Genomic DNA, 21,108 nt, shown 5'->3' with positions numbered 1-21,108 from the left:
GGCATTACTCATATAACAGGAATCCCATACAATCCACAGGGACAAGGCATAGTTGAAAGAGCTCATCAAACTATTAAAATGTACTTATTAAAGCAAAAAGAAGGAATTGGGAAGGGGTATATATTCCCCAAAGATAAACTGAAAATAACCCTTTTTACTCTAAACTTTTTAAATTTGGATTCATCAGGACTTAGTGCTGCGGAAAGGCATATGTGTCCAAAAAATGTACATAAGCCCAAGGTACTTTGGAAGGATATTCTAACAGGACAATGGAAAGGTCCTGACCCAGTAATTGTCTGGAGTCGGGGGTCTGTTTGTGTGTTTCCACAGGGAGAACAGCAGCCGATTTGGATTCCAGAAAGATTAACTAAAGCGATTTCTACAGACCAAAAAGAAGATGATTTGGCTCAAATCCATAACAACTGATATCCAAAACTCCAGTTTGGCTATTCTTACATCTGCAACAGAACCAGGATGCTTTTTTCAATATCTATTTTATTATTGCCCTTTGCCATATCATGAAGTTCTATTTTGTTTTTTGAGCTCATACAGACCTAGGTTAATGTTTTGCTGATCAGTTCTATTTTTTGACTATAGAGTTTTTAAACATTGCAATGGAGATTTCACCTGTAAAAAGTTATAAGGCCTTTACTATAATGTTATGTGTTGTATGCATTATATTATGTGTGCACACTTGTGTTTTGTGTTATATGTTTGAATGTATGTATGTCCATATATCATATATGATGAGCGCTCATGATAAAATGGATCCAAATATTTTTTTTTTCACGTGATTTATATGGTTTAATTTAAATTGGGTAAACAACTGTTGAGGATTGTTTTAATATGTAAACAAAAAAGAAGGTTAACAGATCTGTTTGTTTACTTTCGCCTTTCCTTTTCATTATATTTAATAATTCTCTTAAAGATAATGTAAATTGTTAAGAAAATTGTTTTCTTTTAGTGCCTTCTGTAATGTTACATAATTTTTTCTTTAGCCATTATTGCCAGAATTCCTATCTTCATCCCAGTGCCGGTGAAGACAATGTAAATTGTTAAGAAAATTGTTTTCTTTTAGTGCCTTCTGTAATGTTACATAATTTTTTCTTTAGCCATTATTGCCAGAATTCCTATCTTCATCCCAGTGCTGGTGAAGTCAAAGATAAAACCAATCTACAGCTTCTACAATAGCCATCACTGAACTGCTTGCAGAACTTGCCTGGACACATTGTGAGCTCACCTGTATGCATTGTGAACTATCTGTTGGTGCAGCGACTTGTGGTAGTGTTGGGGTATTTTTGCTGATGATGTCACCGGTGGTACAATTTTTCAAAGGAGCCCTCAATTGGCTTAATGTCATGGCATTTTGCATCCTCCTCTACTAGTGATGGTCTAAAATTTGGGGGCCAACAGAGGTGAGGCAAAGAACCTCACCCCCCCACTGGTGCAAAGGCCTATCCACAAGTATAGCTGTATGCTGGACGGGTAGTCAGTGACGGGTATGATCCAATTGCAGTGGTACCAACCTAAGACAGGAGGCTGACGCCTAGAGGTCGGTTCATCCGATGACGGGTAAGGACCATATGTTGAATTGGACTGCCTAACAGACATGGTCCCTAAGCCACATGCTTGTTGTTTAAACAGAGAGGGGGAGATGTTGAGAGCCACAGCCACATGGGCCCCAGCAAACTTCCAGCTGCCAGCAAACTTCCAGCTGCTGGCTGATGACTGGCTCACAGCGGCCCCAGCAACATCTAGCTGATTGGCTCCTCGGCCCCAGCAACATCTAGCTGATTGGCTCCTCTGCGGTGATGCTCATTGGACTGTTTCCCTGCCCTTTCAGACCACGGAGCTGCTCATTGGGGGACTTCTTTGGCTCCGCCCACGTGACCCAGCCAATCGGCCTCAAGAGCAGGAGGATTGTGGGAGGTGGAGAGAAGCTTGTGGGGGAGAGAGAGGCTTGTGGAAAGCCGGTGGTGGCAGTTGAGGCTCTGAGGGTTTTTCCTGAGAGGCTGTTTTGTTTGGCGTGTGTGGTTCTAAAAATAAAGTTAGTTTCTTTTGACAAGTGGCTCCTGATTGTGCCCAGCCAGACTGCGGCAAATGAGGTTACTTCTTGCAAATTTTGGACTCATCTACAATGTTGAGCACTTAATCAATACCTGATATTTATGCTTTCAAACATTTACTGACTCAACACATACCAATAATTGTATAGAGTTTTCAGATTTCATACATGCATATTGCAAAGTTCTCTTATTGACTTTATTAGTTTTTTCGTTATAAAAGTAATGTAACTCAAAGAATTAAAGATAAATTTCAGAAAATTCTAGGACTTTTTTATATTTTAATTAAGCAAATAATTATTGAGCCAATGTAGGAGCTAAGTTGTGAACACATTAAGTTTGAAATGCCTATCAGATATCCAAATGGAGACAACACATAGGTTGTTTCAACAAGTGTGTAATTCAAGTGGGAGAACCAAACTAGGATATAATATGGAAGTCCCTAGCAAACAGATAGTATTCAAGGTTACAGGACTAGACATGTTGACCAAGGATGAGAGAAGACAAAAAAGAGGTACAAGAATGAGCCCTTAAAAGTTTGTAGAAATGTAGACTGGGTTTGTAGAGTGCTTGCTTATGATCTGCAAGGTCCTGAGTTGTATCCCCAACACTGCAAGACAAAAGTATAGAAATGAGGAAAACCAGCAAAGATTTCAAAGGACAGGCAAGAGAGGGTGAGCATAATGTCTCAGATGCAAAGTGTTCAAAATATCTAAAGGAAGAAAAGGTTATTAGCCATACTAAATGGCTAATAAATTAAAATGCTACCAGTGAGTCCAGCAAGATAAGGACTGAGAAATTACATTCGATTTAGGGAGCAGGTTATTTTCAACCTGATCACAGAATTTTCTTGGAGGGCAAAGGCTTGGCTAGAGTAGTTTCAAAACATAATAAACAGTCAATAACTGGAGACAGTCTGTATAACATCAAACACTTTTATGGATAAAGGAGGTCAAAGATATGAGGCATTTTTCCTTATAAAGAAGGAATTACAACTTTCCTGGAATCACCTGGAAATTTTGATCTTTGCAACACAGTTTTCCTGTTATTACTTTGTTTCAGGTTATCTGTAAGTATAACTTCATGGAAAAAAAATATTTATAAGCATTTTATAAAGAGAGAAAAATATAATAAATAAAAGTCTTTTTAAATAAAAGTCTTTTCCAAAGATTCTTAAAAAGAAGTTATTCTCAATTTTTCTCCATGATCCCTCATTATTTCTAGAAAATTTTGCAGAAACTGCCTCCTTATCACTATAAGTAAAAAGCAACCTACAGGTCTGGAAAACTGTGCAACAGTGGAAGAAAAGACTAACGTTAAAAGGTTTACTTGTCCCTCCTCCCCAAAGCTGTAAAAGAATAATGCATTTAGATCCCTGTTTATTTTTTTCCAGGAATCCAGTTCAACATATTCTAGACCTCATTACCCCTTGAACAATTAAACAAACAAATTCTACTGAACCTATACATTTTCCTTTAACCTGAAGGGTACTCTACATTTAACGTGAATTATAATATTTCACATTATTTAAAAGGACAAAATAATCCCAGAAGTAACAGTTTATAACTTGAAGGTATCTAATCTTATTTTCCATGGTTCTGTGACATCAACATTTTTAATTTACTGGGAGGGGGGTACCAGGGATTGAACTCAGGGGCACTCGGCCACTGAGCCATATCACCAGCCCTGTTTTGTGTTTTATTTAGAGATAGAGTCTCATTGAGCTGTTAAGCACCTGCCATTGCTGAAGCTGGCTTTAAACTCACCATCCTCTTGCCTCAGCCTCCTGAGCTGCTGGGATTACAGGCATGTGCCACCATGCCCAAATGATCAATATTTTTAAAAAAATTTTTTTTGTAGATAAAAACAAATAAAATAAAGGTATTGTATTTATTTTTTTGTGGTGCCTGAGATTGAACCCAGTGCCTCACATCAAGCCACAACCCTGGCCCCTGATCAATATTTCTAATTTTTAAAAATTAATGTGTGTAGACTACCCATCTAATTCCAATAAGACAATAAACAAGGAAGATGGATGAGGAAAAAAATATTTTATCGTTTTATTACAATAGAACCAAAAGCAAAGAAAAATCTTGATACTAGAGAGACAGACTATCTTGTTTAAAGTGAGGGCTCAATGATGTAAAGATGTTCATACTTCCTAAATTAATCTACGAAATCATATACAATACCAAGCAAAATGACACCAAAATATCTGTTGGGAGAAGAGGGGGTGGTAAATGAGATTTTTTTTCATTAAATGCAATTAAAAATATTATAAACCACTGGGTGTGGTGGGGCACACCTATAATCCCACAGGCTCCAGAGGCTGAGGCAGAAGGATTGTGATTCAAAGCCAGCCTCAGCAACTTTACAAGGCCCTGAGCAACTTAGCAAGACCCTGTCTCAAGATAAAATGTAATTTTTAAAAAAAGAAACCAAGTAGGACTTTTCCTATAATGCAAGGATGGTTCAACATGCAAAAATCAATCAATGTAATAATAATAACCACATTAACACAGAATAAAGAGGGGAAAAATAATCCTGGAAAAACCAACTGGCAAAATATAACACTATTTCATGATAGAAACACTCTATCAACCAGAAACAGAAGGGAAACACAACATACTAAAGGTCATAAAAATCCTTAGATAATATACTCCATGGTGAAACGCTAAAAAGCTTCATCTCTAAGATAAAAAGCAACGCAAGGATGCCTGCTTTGCCATTCTACTCAACACAGCATTGTAAATTCTAATAGGAAAATTAGACAAGACATTTAAATCCCTAAAAATTACATTCACACACACACAAACACAAAAATAAGTTGTTGAATATATTCAGCAAAACTGAAAATGCACAAAAATAAGCTCTTTCTATACAGCAATAGTAAACAACCTGAAAAAAATTAAGAAAGCAATTGCATTTGCAATAACAAAAAGAATACTACAAAATAAACTTAAACAAAGGTGACAAGACTTGTACACTACAAAACTTGCTGAAATAAAGACAACACAAATTAATCTGATGAGACAATATAGCACATGACCATGTCTTACATTTAATTTCGTACTTACAAAACAGTAGCCTAGAACAATACCTGACACACAACAGGTATTCAAATATTTTTATATGTATTTTAAGTTATTCATATTTAAATTCAATACTTGTTGAATTACTGTACTGTCAACAGATATACAAAAAGTATTTTCATATTATGAATATTGTGACAAATGCTGTTAAACTGGACTTTATCTTTCACAAAAATAGGTGGAATAACTAATAATTGATACATTATTTGATTATCTTTCTTCCCATTCTGAATTCCTTCAATACAAATATAATTTTTAACCAAAGAGTATGTTTAACATTAGAAAGTTCATCAGTAAAAGAAATTTCAAAGGAAATATGAAATCTGTTTTGTGATTTTTATAAGTCACAACATTTAATAAATTGCAAGGAAAGATTTTCATCAAATAGGGTCCAACAGTTTTTACATTTTGAAAGGAGGATTGGAACAAGATTGAGAAGTCTAAAACACAGAACAACATTTGGACTTCATCAAATAAACAAAAGGAAAACTATTAAAGAATAGGGGAACAACTTTGCTAAAGACAAGTTCAGGATGAAATCTGTTCACACCAAATAGAAAAGACTGGAGAAGGCAGCGAACTCAAATAACCAATAAATACATGCTGGAGAACCTAGTAGTAGCATAAATTGTTGAAACTTATTAGTATTTTAAATTGGGAGTTTCCAACTTGGAAGAAAAAAATTCCAACTTGGGGAAATAAATTTGCAGCACTGAGTAAATGCCTACATTTAAGGTAAGGAAAACATGTGGATATGCACAAGGATACAAATTTTCAAGCCCAAGTGACATTTCAAATAAATTCCCAAAGGACAGCAAGTTTCACATGAAGGTAATAAATTACATTTTCTACAGATTGTATCAGATCCAGATGCGTCAGGACATTCATGTAAGAAAAAAAGTTAATGGTTCAACTGAAGAAAGGCCAATGCTTAAAACTGCAGATTACTCTCCTTGGAGAACTTACTTCTAACTTTACTTAATTAGAAATCTGCAGTTTTATGCATCACTCTTTCTTCAGTTTCAACCATTATCTTTACCTTTTTCAAAAATGCTGAAAAAAGCAGGCATGAGACTGAACCTCTAATGCAAAATTAAGATGGAAGGAACTACAATCAGGAAAGGAAGGAAAAATAAAAGCAAGAGAAGTTGAACCACTGTGTTATAGAAATCAAGAAGGTGGAAAGGTTAGGAAAGAATATGTATCATAGTAATTAAAGGGACTTTTTTGTTTTTACTTTAAAAATTTGTGAATTGTCATTTAAGGAAGTAATATGACAAGAGTATCACACAAAGGGGCTGGGGTTGTGGCTCAGTGGTAGAGCACTCGCCTAGCATGTGTGAAGCACCAAGTTCGATCCTCAGTCCCGTATAAAAAAAAATAAATAAATGAAAGAGTATCACACAACAATAGATATGGAATTAGAAATGTGTATTCAAATTTCTGCCATGACATTTATTTATGGTTTTCTTATTTTTCAGAAGTTAAGGAAATATATAACCACACAGCTAATGAATCTACTAATTAACACAGAAAATACCTCTCACATACATACAGAGAAATTAAGAAAACAAACTGAAGAATTAGGGTATCTACTATTAGTTCCTTTACTATATAACTCATGTTATGTATTTAAGAGTTCCATTTTACAGATAAGGAAACTAACAGAGAAATTAAAGATTGCACATTATCAATTTTACCCAAAGTCCATGCTTTCATCCTAGACAACAACATGTATTACTAATTAAAATTAAAGTTTATTTGATTTTACCCAACTGCACTGTCAATTTAGGAATCACAAATTGTAAAAGCTTCAATAATATACTAATGAAATAAAAGATCATGGGGCTAGGGATGTGGCTCAAGCGGTAGCACGCTTGCCTGGCATGCGTGTGGCCCGGGTTCGATCCTCAGCACCACATACAAAGATGTTGTGTCCGCCAAAAACTAATAAATAAATGAATATTTAAAAAAAAAGAAAGAAAGAAAGAAAGAAAAGATCAAAGAAAGATTCCCCTTGAAACTGTCATTAGTGCATTTTCTTTTCTTTCCAAATATATATGCTAAAACAGAAATAGAACTCTACTGCATTTTAAACATTTACATAGTATTTTCACCAAAAATATTAATATAGCTGACCAAAATTTCCCAGTGCCTGATGAATATATATATATATATTGAATCATTTCAAGGCCTAATATTGTAGCCCTCGGATATTTATTTATTCTACCTCAAATTCTCTAATTTAAAAAAAAAAATTGAAGCCTGGCACAATGGCACTAGCCTATAGTCCCAGCTACTTGGGAAGCTGAGGCAAGGGGATCACCTGAACCCACAAGTTCAAGACCAGACTGAGCAACACAGTGAGAAACCCCATTCTCCCCCACCCCCCAAAATCCAAATTCTGGTCTTCCAAAGTAAATACACTAAACAGAAATCACAGAAGAGAATTGTGGTTCTTAGAATAGTATACAAGAGGCATACCATATTGGAAGCCTATTAACTATCTGAGAATTAAGAGCTTTGGGGACAGATCTGAAACTGATTTGCTTAACACTTTTTTCTATGATATTCTAAGTAAAAACTATTAACAAAAATTCCAAATTAAATAGCAAAACCAGTGAATTTAGACCAATTCCTTCACTGATTAGACAATGAGAAAAACTTAGGCTCAATCTATAAAACTAAAATACTGCAAGGACTTAAGAAATGTTTCTATGAAAGCTAAGGTTTTTAAATGCTTATGTACATGTTTATATATACTTGTATACAACTCCTATTTATTCAAAGTAATTTCAAAAGAAGCTCTATCCAGATCTATTTTGTTGAGCTGTTTTAATTTAATAGGTGTTGTACCTGAAATTTGCAATCTATTTGAAAATATGTAATCCAAAAGGAATCTACTTGCCCATAAATGGAATATTTCATTGTATTAAATACTCTGTTCAAATTCAATAAATTGTGGTGTGATTTAGTTCCAACTGGTTAAGTCTAGGAAACTGGCATAGACTGACCATGTTATAAAACCTTAGAATTTTAGCACTATGTCCAGTGTGTCCAGCAAAACACTAAATGGATTAAAAACTTTTTTTTTATCTACTAATTAACTATGTATTCTCTAATTAATAAGTTCTATACTATAAAACAAAAATAACATTTTCATCAATGAGTTTATTAGAATAATTTCATAAAATATAATGTAACATGAAAATGTTCCAACATTCAAAATTTAGTAAGCACCAATATCCCCCCCCCGCCCCCGTTGATACTGAGAATTGAACCAAGGGGCGCTTCCCCACAGAGCAATATCACCAGTCCTTTTTATTTGAGACAGAGTCTCACTAAATTACTGAAGATCTTCCTAAGTTGCTAAGACTGGCCTTGAATTGGTGATCCTCATGCCTCTATTTCCCAAGTCTCTAGGATTACATGAAGACACCATCACTCCCAGATAATTAAAATAAAGAATGAATTATATAATATTTAAAAACTTGTCAGAGAATTTTATGTCAAACAAGTTTGCTAAAATCCACATCTGAAAAGAAACCTCTTTATCTGAACACTAAATAGTCATTTGTCACTGTCAAAGCTCAAAACAAAATAAGAATATTTATTGCCACTAAAACTCAACCATTAAAATCATAAATGTTAATACTCAAACAATTCACCTGAAGTACTTCCAACCAGACATTCTAGTTAGAAATGTCTTAAATTTTATAAAGTTAAATATAGCAAATATTATGGTAATGTAATTTGTCTTTAATATATAACACCCCTTCCAGTTTACAGAGAAACTCTAAACAAGCACATAAACATTTCTCCTATAAACAAAATTATTTAATTCATTTTATCTCTCTTGTTTTGTTTTCATGTGTTCTTTTTAGATATATGTGATAGTAGAGTATATTCTAATACATTATACATACATGGAATATAACTTATTTTAATTAGGATCCCATTCTTGCGGTTGTACATAATGTGGTTAATTCATTTTAGGATCTACTAAAAAATTAGTTCAGTTAAATTAAGTTTTGTTTTCAGGTGAGTCATTAAAAAATAAATAACCTGAATTACTACAGTTATTCGGATTTCAGAATTGCAGATAATGAAAATTGAATCACAGTTATTTATCTGGCTAACAATGATACAGTATAAATGCACGTTTACGGTACATGACATAAAAAGTAAAGATGGAAGGGGGCGCGGCCGGGGGTTATAGCTCAGGAGTAGAGCTCTTACCTAGCATGTGCAAGGCCCTGGGTTCGATCCTCAGCACCACATAAAAATCAATGAATAAAATAAAGGTATGGGGCTGGGGATGTGGCTCAAGTGGTAGCGCGCTCGCCTGGCATGCGTGCGGCCCGGGTTCGATCCTCAGCACCACATACAAACAAAGATGTTGTGTCCGCCAAATACTAAAATATAAATATTTAAAAAAAAAAAAATAAATAAAGGTATTGTGTCCAACTACAACTAAAAAATAATTTTTAAAAAGTAAAGATTGCATTTGTAAGTAATCTGTGGAATATTAATGATGCCTCTTTCCTAAAATTTCTACTTCCCTATGAGGAGTTAAGGGCAATTTCTCACTTACTAAACATAAATCCTCAGGACCCAACAATGACCACAAATTCAAGAGAAGGTGAAACACTGATCTATGTATTCAAATCAGACACAAAGGTCTTTGCTGAACCAATTTCCATTATGGTTAACCTATCAAAGTCTTATTGACCAATGAAATAAAAATCATCCATTCATATATTAAACATTTTGTGAATACACCAGAAATTAGCATTATCTGTTTTGTATGCCCAAGATCTAAGTAACAGATAATTCTAATTAGAAAGAATTATCCAAACAAAACATAAGAAAACCAAATGATACAAACTCAGTAAGAAAGCTGGGCAGAAATACATAGAATTTAAAATGGAAAAGGGCTTACTTATACACAAATAATCATAAACCATTTTGAATTTCCTAAACATGGAAGTTTCACTTATATTTAAGACACATAAATTTTGCAAAATAATCTTTACCTGCAGTTACACAGTTCAGAACAATTTAAAATCTGCATTCCCAGGTTAGTTATTTCTCTTCAAGTGAGTACAAGAAAATTCTCCAAAATAAAAGGAAATTTATTTCTTTGCAAAACAGTATGATTTTTGTGTGTTGAAAAACCCTGACACATTTCTTAAATACTCTTTAGACAGGGATAGTTTTAAAAGAGGGATCTCTAACCACCTTTAACATCAAGGAAATATAGACATATGGGTGGTAAACTGATATATAACAAATTAGTAAACAAATATGTGACTGATATCAGGATATGGAAATGGAGAATAGCTATAGCATGATATTGTTATTCAAGGATTAATATTAACTGGAATATGCCAGTAATCCCAGTCACTCAGGAGGCTGAGGGAAGAGGATCACAAATTTGAGGCCAGCCTGGACAAGACCCTGTCTCAAAATAAAAAGTGGTAAATTTCCTGGGGAGGGGGAAGACAGGGAGGGAGGGAGGAAGGGGGAAGAAAAGGGGGAGGGGGAGGGGAGGGGGAGGGAAAGGGGGAGGGGGAGGGAAAGGGGGAGGGGAGACAGGGGAGGGGGAGACAGGGGAGGGGAGTGGGGGAGGGGGAGGAGGGAGGGGGAGACAGGAGGAAGGAGAAGGGGAGGGAGGGAGGAGGGAGGAAAGAAGGGAAGAAAGGATTAATATTACACAACAGGGCTTCTCAACTGTCAGTTTCCTTCTGTGATACTGTAACTGTTCTAGAAAAGTTCCTTAAGGGGTAGGGCAGGGCTAATGTGCAACAATGTGTGCCAAGACAAGACCTTCCTGAGTAATGGTGCTAAAAAAAGAAATCAAAGGCTCCTGATACATTATATCTATTTCAACATCTATGATTGGCTCTCTGCAGTAAAGGAGGATACATAAGAGATCTTTTCTTGGTTGATATAGTTCCAAAAAAGACAACACAGAACGTTGTCAAGCCATTTTACAAAGTCACCAACAAAGTATTTGAAATTGTCCAAACATAATCTAGTAAAAACTATCCCAAAGGGTTCAGACCAAATTAAAGGAGAATTAAGTTTCAGATGGTATCTAAGTAGGCTCAAAGGCACTTGAGGAAACAGGAGACAGATCACTAAGGAAATATGGTCAGAGAGATATAACCTGACTGGTTTAAGATGCAAGAAGGGGATGATAAGGCAAGGAATGTGGGTAGCTTCTAAAAACTAAAAAAGGAGGCTGGTTGTGGTGAGTTAGGCCTGTAATCCCAGTGGGTTGGGAGGCTGAGGCAGGAGAATTACACTTTCAAAGCCAGTCTCAGCAATTTAGCAAAACTGTAAGCAACTTAGCAAGACCCTGTCTCAAAATAAAAAGGGTTAGGGATGTGGTTCAGTGGATTAGCACCCCTGGTTTCAATCTCTGGTACCAAAAACATTAAAAATTTAAAAATACAAAACAAAAACTGGAAAAGAAAAAGAAATGAATACCTGCCAAAGTCTCCAATGAACATAGTCTTGTCACACCTTAATTTTATTTCAGTGAGAGAACTATGTTAGATTTGTGAGCCCAGAACTGTAAAATAATAAATTTATATATTTTACAGCACCAAGATTGTGTGAAATGACAGGAAAATAATATATACGGCAATTTCTCACACATAAAACCAAAAGTAGAATTAACTTTGAAACACTGAAAATTACTTCCAGTTTTGATAAGTTATTCTCTCAAATCATGTGCTTTTCATGTGCCACACATATGTACAGCTACAATTATTTTCAGAGCTTTGAATACGTATATTTATAACTTTACAAAACCACAAAAACAGCCTACTTATCAGCATTTTTATTTAATTGATCAAGCTTTTTTAAATTTATTATGCTGAAACAAGTCTAAAAGGGAGATTATATTATGTTGGTGCTAGACTGTTTCAAGTAAGAAATATGCAAGTAAAAAAGATTGCAAGTAAATCTAAAATTATAGGTTCTAGAATTTAAAAAATGATTTTATAGTTACTAATATTCATTTTTCAAGTAAAGATTGTTGAAGGAAATCCTGTCAAAGATTTAAAGTTATGGGTCAACATGCATTTTTTTAAAAAATTTACATAGTGAAATTAAATTCAGAGATATTAAGTGTACAATTCTGTGAATTTTGACAAATACATACACATGGGTGTAACCAATAATCAGTATACAAAACAATTCTATTACCTCATGAAACTCCTTCCTGTTCTTTCCAGTCAGGCCCTATCATTCCCAAATAACTTTAATTTTAAATACTCAAAACCTTGTTATTTACAAAAATGATATATGTAACCACCTCTATCTAATATAAATTTCCAACTAAGTCTTTTAATATATTCAAGTTTCATAACTTGACTGTCACCAAAACTATATATTATTTTAAAACTTTCCTGATTTTCACATTACACACAATACAGTAGAAAACAAATCTCACTCCATGTTTGTTTTGTGATAATTAAAAATGTTATTCAAACAGATTCCACACAAAAGCCAAGTCAATTTTCATATCAAAGTTGAAAGAGAAATGAATTCAGTACATTCCTTTTACACAAACAAATAATTATTGAATTAAACTGTCACAACTTATGGAATCATTAAAATAATTAAAAAAAAACAACTAGGAAGATATTTTTTCTCCAGTTGAACAAGAAAAATCTCGAAAATTACCTCTATTCTTATTTCATTTTCGAAATACCTATTAGCCAAACAAACCTATTTTGCAGTATGTTAAGCTTAATACATGTCACATGAAACCATATCATTGACTACAGTGATTTAAAAAAAAAAAAAGCAGGATTTTACAAAAACACTCAGAAATTACAACAAAAATATTAAAACAGGTTGAGTGTACAAATATTACAATGGATTGGGAACTAAAAGCCTACATACACACATTGAGGGGGGAAAATACCTACATTTGAAATTTTCAGTGAAAAAGTAAATGCCCCAAGGCACTAGAAATAAATCTCACGGATTATGTATTCCTAAAACAACCTTGGGAAATCAGTTATTGTACTGTCTCTACTCAGCCCCTTACTTTTCCCTAGTGAGAATGCAGTTACCACAACAGAGCACATTCCGTCTCAAATTATGCATATAAATCTATACTACTCAAAGAAAAAGTATCCGGTGTAAGGGGGAGTAAAATAAATAAATACTCTAAGGTTTTGTAGAACCTTTAACTATTTACAATATTTCTCATTTAAAGTCACATAAAACGCAGAAAACATCTTGACTCTAAATCACTATCGGCTCCCAACCAAAAAAAAAAAAAAAAAAGTTCAAAAGGAAGGAAAGATTAATTCCTACTACCCTCCATAGCAAAATATCCTCATCTTCTGTTGGAAAGCCAAGCATCTAAGGAAGGGACAAATCAGAACACCGCCACTGCCATGGGCTTTACCTCTAACAGGCACACACGCGCGCGCGAATCCCAGGACTGGAAAACCAGAGATATCTTTCCCCTTTTCCCGCCCCTTCTGCAACCTTACCGAATATGTTTCTAGCCCAGCACCACAGGATTTCTGCATCCAGAGGGCAGCGACGCTCGCTGCCTCCCGCCTCCCACCGCAAGCGGCCCGCCCCCACCCCCACCTGCGCGCACCGCGCGCGGCGTCCAGCTCGCAGCCCCGCCTTTCCTTGAGGTCCGCGCGGCCGTCCCGGCGCCGCAGGGGGAAGCTATGGACCACCTATCCCTGATAGGAAGCAGGACAGGCTCGCAGCTGACCCGGGACGCCAGGGAGTCCCGCTCTGATATCGCCTCTGCAGGGAAAACCACTCGCTGGAGGTGGAGATTGGGCTGGGGATGTGGGTAAACCCGCCGAGGGCTGGAAAGAGGGGCGTGACCGCCAGTTGGCCAGGCTGAGCAAGGTGCCGGAGGTACCAACTAGGTGAAGCTGCGAGGGGCCCGCGCGCACGCCGGGGAATGGGGGCGCTAGCTCTCTTACCGCCAGGTCCGGATTGCGGCTGTCCCTGTGGGACACGGCTCGAATGACCCCCGCTCTCCAGCTCCGCCGGCAGCGTCCGCTCTCCCCGCGCTCCGGACGCACCTCCTCGCCGATCGCCACACACAAGAACCGCTTCCCCACCAGCTCTGGCCGCGACTCCACCGCCATAGCCGGAGCTACTGCTGCCTCTTCCACAGAGAGGGAACCGGCGAAACTCGCTCCTACCGGCCGCCCATGCTGAGGAAAGCGGACCGAGGGACGGCGACGGTCCCGCGAACGAGAAAGCTAGGACTCAGGGACGACCCAGACGTTCTGCCCAGAAGGACACGGCGACCTCGGTCCCTCTCAGTTCCCAACACTCCTCTGGATTCCCAGGCTCGCGACCTCGGGCGACAGCTCCACAAAAAAACTAACAAATCTCCACACCACCGTCGGAGGCCCGGAGGCAGCCCCGGCCGCCGCTTCCACAGCGCCGCGGCCAGTACTACTCCGCCTCCCCTCCACTGGCGACGCGGTGAGTGCGCCGCGCGTCTCCTTCCGCCTGTGCGGGCGGGGGAGGAAGCCGCGGAAAGGGTCGGCGGAACCACCGCAGACAGAAAGTAGTGCCCGCAGCTGCAGCGGCTGCTCTCGGACACGGGAAGCAAGAGGGGCGCGGGAGCGGAGAGTACTCTCCCTCAGCAACACTATTAAGAGCGATTGTGGTCCACCTTTCTATTGGTTATCCCCTCAGAGGTGAGTCTGAGAAGAAAGTGAAATGTGCTGGTTCCACTCTGGATCATAAAATAAACTCAAGGGTGTATGCCTCATCTCCAGAGCGATGTTTTTCAGAACACTGGCGCCTGTCCTTGGGGTTAGCCTAAATTGACAGTCCTGCAGTCCCAGCAGCAAAGCGCCATTTCCTACTGTAAAAAACTAAGCCCAAAGAACTGCAGAAAAAGGGTCTACGACTTTAAATTAAAATGAAGAAAAGCCTGTCATCCTTTCATTCTTCCCCAATTACGTGATACTAATTACATGTTGAAGCTGTTCAGACCAGACACCTCGCCACTGCTTTGTTACCAGAACGCCAAACTCTCCACTGCGGGCTTTGGTCAAACACTCTGCGCCAATCTGAGTACTTTTAGTACTAGTACATAGTTTAAACACAGTGGTCAGGTGATAAAAACAAGGAGAGGCTCTAGATTCAGTTACTAGAAAATATCATGGAAAGAAAAGGACTTTAGCCAATCACAGTTCAAGAAAATAAATTATGTTTATTTCCCGTCCAATCACAACAGGACTTTATAACACACACACACCTACAACTTGAACTACTTGAGTTCTCACAGATCAAACCTCCCTCATAGATGGCCAGTGAGGAGTTAAGATTTCAGGAATACTTCAGTGTTTCAAGGTATGTTTTAAAATTCTAGTTGTGGTTTCCCAGGGGCATTAGTGATTAAAATCAACTTCAAAAAAAAAAAAAAAAAAGTCAACAAAAATGTAATTCTAAAATTCAGTTTATTAAATAGATTTTCTGAAACCTCTATTCCAAAAATTTTTTCAAGTTACTTTTAAAAGGAGTTAATAATCTGAAATGTTTTAAACAAACAGAATAAGGCTTTTATTAGCTTTCTCTGGAACACCCAAGCTGAACTGTTTGAAGCAGAAAAACATGGCCACCGCTAATAGGTTAAAAACCAAAAGAACAGGGAGGATAGATTTTAAACATCACTGTCTAATTTTGCTAATCTCAAATTCAAACGCAGAACTGCAATATATAAACAAAGGAAACAGTCCAAAAATGCAAACTGACAAGAGAAATATTTATGTTTACCTGGGCAATTTTACTTCGAAGTCCACTTTCAGTATACACTGCAATACTGAGGAAATTATCTTAACAATTATAGACCAAGATCTCTAAAATTTTAACTTAGATTAATTTCAGCTCAAATTAATGAGACAGTTAAATAACCCAGTGAAAATAACCCAGCAAATGGAAAAATAAAATAAGGAGACCCACATGCAGATACCAAATAATCAATTATTTGCTTTGTAACCCTGGGCTTGTTGCAGTTACTAGAAAGAAAATTGCCTGATTCCTAATTCCCAGTGATATCCTAGAAGTAAATGGGAAAAAGAAAAAATTAAAGTCATTTGAAAAAAGACAAATTTAATGCTGTTATTATGAAAGGCCCATTCACTAAATTACATTTTTACAGTACAGGTTGTTGGGGTACTTTACATAAAACTTCTTTAATTTTACAAGCAAACTCCTCTAAATGGGCCCCTAGAAACCCCCAATATATGTGGAATTCCTTCCTTTTTAAGTCCTATAATAAGCATGTAAACCCTACAAATCGATCAAAATATTTCTTGGGCAGAGTTTTTCAGAAGCCATATATTCCTATAATATTTTTAATCAAACATTTTACATACTGGGGTTGGGGGTACATGGCTCAGCAGCAGAATGCTTGCCTACCATGCACAAGTCTGGGTTCAATGCTAAGTACTGCAAAATAATAATGGCAAAAATTAAAAATCTTATATTCTTAAAAATTTATTCCAAATTCTGTTCTGTGAAACCCCTGACTACAGCCAATTCTTAGGGTTTATACTACTTTGTAGATATTTTGCTTTTGGAGAAAGTCTAAATACATAGGTTTCAAAGGTAGAGTAGAAGATCTTAAAGGTTTTTTGTTTGCTAGCATTTTTTTGGCTATTTTGTTTCAGGGGCTATTTACATTACTTTATTTTTGCCAGCAAACCATAACTTTGTATTTGGAATTAAAAGAAATTTTAAAATCAAATTTGAAACCTTTGGATAAGTGTTTCTTTAATTAATGGGTTTTCTTATATTTTTTACTTTAATGATACTCAGAAAATGCCAATATTAATGTAAAGAGTAAAAGAAGAGTGACAGTATTTATTTAGTATAAGTTTACTTATAGGAGCTAAAAAAATTAGAAATAGTCTTTCCATCCTCACCTGGAAATGTCCATTAAATATGTCTATACATATACATGCATTCAAGTAAAGCAAACCTCATACATCAAATATCTTAATCCATATAAAAGATACATTGGGAGATTACTCCTTATCTTTAAATCTATAAAAATGTATTTACTATTTGATTTTAAAAAACCAACTTCTAAAATAAGTAAATTTATTTCAATGATATTTCAATGATAAGAGCCATGATTATCTACTTAATTATCAATGACTGTTCATGAAATTCAGTTTCATTAAACAAACAGCCTACTAGTTACAAGGTTTCTACTTTCTGGGTTGGCATAGTCATGGAATGGGTCAAGTCTCTTATCAAGTTTCACATATTCTAGTATTTTTTGCCACTAAACGAGTGTACTTTAAACTTGAGAGAAAACCATAGATAAAAAGTTAAAATGCATGTTTCTTGTAATTGTACTAGCCACCATTTGTGGAACACTTACTAAATGTCAGAAACCATGCAAAGTACTTTATCCACATGTCATCTCATTTTACTTTAAGGATGAGGAAAATTAGCTTTAGAGAAGTTTTAGTAACTTGCCTAAGAGTACACACATTAAGGAACTGGTTTTCAATACTAAGCCTTGTGATAGTAAATGTTCTCACTGCCCTTAACTATCTAAAAAAGATGATTAAAAGAACACGAAGGTCAGTCACCAAGTTGCTTCCTCCTTATAAGCACAGATTATTCATAATTGATTTGCTCAGTATTTATTTAGCACTCACTTACTATGTGTCTCACATCTGCAAGGTTCTGGAGATAGGGCCTTAATCCTTGAGAAGCTCACAGTCTATCTGGAAAGACAGATATTAGAAATGCTTTGGTTTGCTTACTTAAGGAAGTGTCAATGACAGAATGGCATACAAGACAAATTTGATGCATTTCACAAATACTTTTCAAATGTCTTATACCTGGAGGCTTTTATTAGCTATCAAATGTAAAAACTAGATTGAGTTTATAAAGTATGAGACTACATAGCAAAGTTCATCTAGGAACTATGAACGTCAATATTAATATAAAGAAAATCAAAAGTTTACCCAAACTATACAAATGGAATATCAAGAATAAAGTAGAACATAAATGTTACCATGCTTATTATTAAACATTAAATAATTTGCACATAGGTATTTCTATAAGCATTTATATAAAATGAATTGCTCAATCACATTTATTATAATGATAAGGTAATTCAAATGTGACTTCTTCAAGGAAATCATTCCTAAATCCCAGACTAAGTCAAAATGCCCAACTACAAATTTTTAAAACAGACCCTAATTGTCTTAGTACTTACTACAACTGTATTTACATCTACTGTATAACTGTTGTTTTATATTTGATAGAATATAAGCTCCATAAGGACAAGGACAGTGCAACTTTATCATGTTTATAACTACACTCCTAGCATCTACTAAACTAAGAGAAAATAATAAATGTTACTGAAAAAAATTAATGAATGAATATAGCAAAATATAGATTTTTCTTAAAGAGGAACTTAGAATCTCTAAATCAAGAGACATAAATAAGAGGTTCCTATTCTTCCTACAGGGTTATTCACTGTCTTCATAATAATGTCATACATTATCTCATTTCATTACGGAGGTACAATGTTAAGCTTTCAAATGCTTGTGCTTTGGCAGAAAAGCAAAGTTGTTCCCACAGAAATTTCTAAAGAAGAGATATAGAGAGTTACAATTCACAAGAAAAACATTCATTTTGTTACCAAACTACCAATTTAATACAAACCCAAAAATGATCCTATGAGCATATCCAAAACACCAGTCTATTTTTAGGTTTCTAAAGAGAACAGTCTCAAATGATGTCCTTGATAGAGCCAACACACAAAAGTAACTTTCTATGTTCTTGATACCATGTAAAAGAAGGGAAGGAGAGAAAGAAGAAAGGAAGAAAAATAAGCAATCTATCGACTAATAATAGTACATTGTCTATATCTGCTACCCCGTTTCCACTTTAAATTCTGGATGCAAAGGAATCTATCACTTCTCTTGACTATTAAAGGGAAGACTTAAATTTGACTCTTAATGATAAAACATTAGAAATTTAGCAAGAATGCACACAGCATTTGAAAATTCCTAATCTGATGAGTGAGAAACTACAAGAAACAAAGAAATAAAAATTTTCATTTAGCACACACAGAGGGTCTTTCCAGGGTGTCCTACAGCACTTTTTCTCTGTTCAGTGCCCCTCTCAGAAATGCTCCAACTTTGCATTCTACCACCATATATAACAAATTAGAATAATTTTTTTTAAAAAAAGAAATGTTCCAACTAAAAATTACCATCAAAATATTCTAGATTCAAGTTTGCACTTTGCAAACAAGTTAGTTTTCTCAAGGGTCATGTTTCTATTGGTCCCACCACCTTTTACTATAGCCATGTTAGTAGCAGCAGAGCTAAAATGCCTGAGAGTAGTCCTGTTTGTAATCATGAAATTTCATTAAATATAGTTTCTGAACTGTATTAAAGCTATAAATGAGAGAAACCAAAGTAAAATATAAACTAAAAAGTAATAGTGACTCCAGAATTTCAGCATGCTAACTATACTCCATTGATGTTCTTCACAGATTAAGTTTGATTTTACATTATGAAGGAACTTTATGATCAAGAACACACAGTTCTGAGGTATGTTTCTCAAATTAATGGCATCTGGTTTCAAAGAAACAAAACAAGTCAGGGCAGTAAAATATAGAGAATCTTTGGTCATTCCTTTCTTTGTCACATTCTAAAAAAATCCACATGATTACATATAATGAGATTTATAACCTGCCACAAAACATAAATATATAATAAAAACAAATTACTCCATATAAAGGAAAGCAAAGTCTTTGGCTCCACATGTGCTTCACCACTACAGATAATTTATTTATTCAATTAGAGAGTATTATAAAATAGTGCTCCAATTCCAAACCCCTACATTCACAGAATTTCAGTGTCTGGAAACCAGAGGTTTCTCTTGAAAAATCACGTGACACATAATGAAGATCAGACCAAAAAAAAAAATTAACTACAAACTTAAAATTCATGTCAATATCACCCCAAACAGCCTGTTACTCCAGAGCACATTCTGATATTACCTAAAAATAAACAGAGGAGAAACATTCAGAAGGCTAACCATCATAATTTTTAATAAAACATGCAACCACTTGGGTAGATATCCCAAATACAGCACAACAGAAATTAACAGTCACATAACATGATCTAATGAAAGAGTAGGAGTCAAGGAAACCTAGATAACTCGTACACTAACTACTGAATAATTTCAGCAAACTACTTTGGTTCTCTAGGAGTCTTTTATAATATGTACGAGCTGACATAATATTTTAAGTTCTTATAAGTTTGCTTCTATGACTTCCAGGTAATTCAACAAGAAGCAACGTACACTCTCATGTCATATGGCAATAACTCAAAACCTGAAAAATAAGCTAGGTTCAATGTCATGTGCCTGTAATCCCATAAACTTGTGAGGCTGAGGAAAGAAGATCAAAAGTTGGAGGCCAGCCTGGGCAATTTAGTGAGACCCTGTCTCCATACAAAAAATAAAAAGGGCTAGGGATGTAGAGCAGTGGTAGAGTGCCCTTGGGTTCAATCCCCAGTACCACACAAAAAAGAAGATCTCACAGAAGATAGACATATCATTAATATGTACGAGTAATAATATAGATAGAAGGACTTTCTGATTAAAACAATTGTTTTTAAACATCATTGTAGAACTGCTACCTTCCTCTGCTTTCCGAGTTTGGTCATAAAACATTTACAAATAATACATCAGATATCAGAACTAACTTGAAATGGAAGAACTTTTCTGATACTCTGAATTACACATAAATCTTTATATTTGAAACCTTTAAGTTTGTATACTTTTACATTCTTATTTGTCTTTAATAGCTTCTCCAAATGCCTTTTCTTCCAACCAACCTAACTACAAAAATTATCTTAACCATTTCATTTGTTTATATCTAAATGTACATT

General features: G+C 35.7%; 1 protein-coding gene across 2 annotated transcripts in view; it reads right to left on the bottom strand.

Moving 5' to 3' along the window:
* The window catches only part of Jmjd1c (jumonji domain containing 1C), a 246,981-nt gene extending 232,326 nt beyond the window's left edge, over positions 1–14,655 (bottom strand). For both annotated transcript variants that reach the window (XM_058577933.1, XM_046419641.2), the window contains exon 1: positions 14,134–14,655. In XM_058577933.1, the coding sequence (XP_058433916.1) occupies positions 14,134–14,301 (168 nt within the window). In that variant the 5' untranslated portion in view covers positions 14,302–14,655. The remainder of the gene's footprint in view (positions 1–14,133) is intronic.
* Between the last annotated feature and the right edge of the window lie 6,453 nt (positions 14,656–21,108).

The sequence above is a fragment of the Marmota monax genome, unplaced genomic scaffold (assembly GCF_021218885.2).
Source record: "Marmota monax isolate L192 unplaced genomic scaffold, Marmota_monax_Labrador192_F-V1.1 WCK01_AAM20220418_F8-fsc00019, whole genome shotgun sequence".
NCBI classification, from domain to species: domain Eukaryota; kingdom Metazoa; phylum Chordata; class Mammalia; order Rodentia; family Sciuridae; genus Marmota; species Marmota monax.
This window is presented reverse-complemented; position numbering and strand designations above follow the sequence as displayed.